This window comes from Drosophila takahashii, chromosome 2L, assembly GCF_030179915.1.
Source record: "Drosophila takahashii strain IR98-3 E-12201 chromosome 2L, DtakHiC1v2, whole genome shotgun sequence".
Classification (NCBI taxonomy): domain Eukaryota; kingdom Metazoa; phylum Arthropoda; class Insecta; order Diptera; family Drosophilidae; genus Drosophila; species Drosophila takahashii.
Window position 1 is genome coordinate 37,048,708 of NC_091678.1, and position 2,349 is coordinate 37,051,056.

The following is a 2,349-nucleotide window of genomic DNA, read 5'->3' on the forward strand; positions in this document are numbered from 1 at the left end:
GAATCGGAAGATGTTTAATAGTTGATGTGTGCTCGTAATTCGGACTTATCCCTTTTTCACTGAGTGTGTACCCTAAAAATTCAATGCTTTTGTAAGCGAATTGGCATTTATTTATTTTTATTTCCAATCGATATGCTTCCAAAATTCTTAATACTCTTCCTACCGTCGTAAAATGTTCTTTCAATGTCTTTGAACCTATAGCAATATCGTCTATGTAAACTACTACATTTCCTTCTCGAATTAAAGGTTGCAGAATAAAATTAATAAATCTCATGAAAACTGCGGGTGCATTCATAAGTCCGAAAGGCATTCTTGTGTATTCATATTGACCGGAGGGTGTTACAAATGCTGTATATTGTACTGAACTTTCTGCTACTTTTACTTGGTGGTATCCACTTTTCAAATCTAAAAGTGTAAAATATTGATTTCCCTCTAATCTCTCTAAACAGTCATCTATTAGGGGAAGCGGGTATCCATCACGAATAGTTATTTTATTAAGTTGTCTATAATCTACACACATACGTTTTTCCCCAGATTTCTTCTTAACAAGCACAATAGCGGAACTATACGGCGAATTGCTTTCTCTTATTAATCCTTTTTTCAATAACTCATCAATTTTAAAATCTACTTCTTTCTTTTCCTGATATGAAAGTCTTCTCGGAACAGAGCGTACCGGTTCTTCAGACTTAAGCCTTAGCCTCATTTCATAACTATGTTGGATAGCTGGGATGTTGGATAAACATAAGTAATTCAATCTTATTATTTCACTGAGCTCACTGCGATCTCTATCACTCAACTTCGGGTCAATGTCAAAACTTTCGTCATCCTTAAATACATCAATACTGTATATATATGGTATGCTGTCATTACTATCTATTTCACTTTCTTCAAATAATACTTCAATGTTTCTATTGCTTATCAATTGGTTACTGCATCGATATGTTTCACTATTCTCTAATATATTCAATGGTTCAATATTCACTACTCTTTTCAATGGTTCACTGTCTCAATATGTTTCACTATTCTTTAATGTATTCAATGGTTCAATATTCACTACTCTTTTCAATGGTTCACTGTCAATGTTCAATCTGTTCAATGATTCACTATTCTTAAATAAATTCAATTCTTTAATTTCTTTTATCGTATCTTTAGAAATCAACTTTATTCCAAATTTTTCCAGAAACTTACGGCCTAAGAGAACATTAGTTGCAACATAGTTGTTGGGTACAACAAAAAATAAGATTTCTTCTTCTGTGTTTTGAAAAACGAGTCTAACAAATATTTTCCCGAATGTATTAATCTTAAATCCATTAACTCCACAGTAATCAGTCGGAAACAATACATCGCTAAAGTTTTTATAGGGAATGGCAGCGTGCTGAATTAAATTAATGGCGCTTCCCGTATCAAACATTGCAGAAAGAAGAGTTAAATTAGGCTTCTGTTGGCAATCAGTGTAAAAATAGACTCCTACCTGGTTAATAATAGGAATAAACATATTGGGCTCCACTTCGTCATCCCGTATCGGCTGGTTGTTGGCTGCTCCCACCATTCTCGGATTACTTGCTGGCTTCTGTTGGCAATCCTTTAGCATATGCTGGAGGGATCCACATCGGAAGCAGGATCCCTTCTCGCGCTTCGACGCAGTACATGACGAAGCGTAATGCCCATAAGCGGAACAATTGTAGCAGCGGATTGTTCTCCGATCTTTTCCAGTGGTTTCTGGGCGGTGCGAAAAATGTTGGGACTTTTTTTTTAGGTTTTCATATTTCCGTGCCAACTCCTTCAATTGTCCAATTGTGGTTGCCGTGTACAATAGAGCGATATTGGCTGAATGATCGCGAAAACCATCAATTATGAACTGGACTGTCAATTTTTCCTCGATGTTAGCACGCATAGCGATTTCCTCCATGAGGAGTATGTATCCCATAACGGAGTTTTTTCCAGGGTTAAAAATAGTTTCCTTTAACAGCAGTACAATATCAGCAGTTGAACTGCCACGACCGAATGTCTTTACAAAATTTTCCTTAAATTCGTCGTAAGTGTTCGATCGATCGACACGCAGGAACAAGTCGGCATCTGTTCCTGGTTTCATCAACATTCGCACGCAACGTAATTGAAAATTTTTACACTCATTAACATCTCTGCAGATTCGATTCGATTCGATTCCGAAATCCACTTAAGGGCTTCCTCATATTCAGTGGCAGAAAACGGGGTCATGAGCTGTTTCACCATTCGGATGTCATCTGTCGTCTTATTGTCGTTCTGCATTAACCCAGACAATATCTTCTTCTTCTTAGCTACCCGTATGGCGGCGTCAAATAGTGCTTCTTCTTCTTCCAATTCGTCGAT

The 2,349-nt window shown here is 37.0% G+C and overlaps 1 protein-coding gene across 1 annotated transcript; it reads right to left on the reverse strand.

Moving 5' to 3' along the window:
• Positions 1-1,123: 1,123 nt before the first annotated feature.
• LOC108054925 (uncharacterized) lies at positions 1,124-2,098 on the reverse strand. The gene is made up of 2 exons (XM_017138040.3): positions 1,472-2,098; positions 1,124-1,394 (listed from the first exon to the last, which is right to left on the reverse strand). Exons 1-2 carry the CDS (start codon positions 2,096-2,098, stop codon positions 1,386-1,388), a joined length of 636 nt encoding a protein of 211 aa, XP_016993529.3. The 3' UTR covers positions 1,124-1,385.
• Between the last annotated feature and the right edge of the window lie 251 nt (positions 2,099-2,349).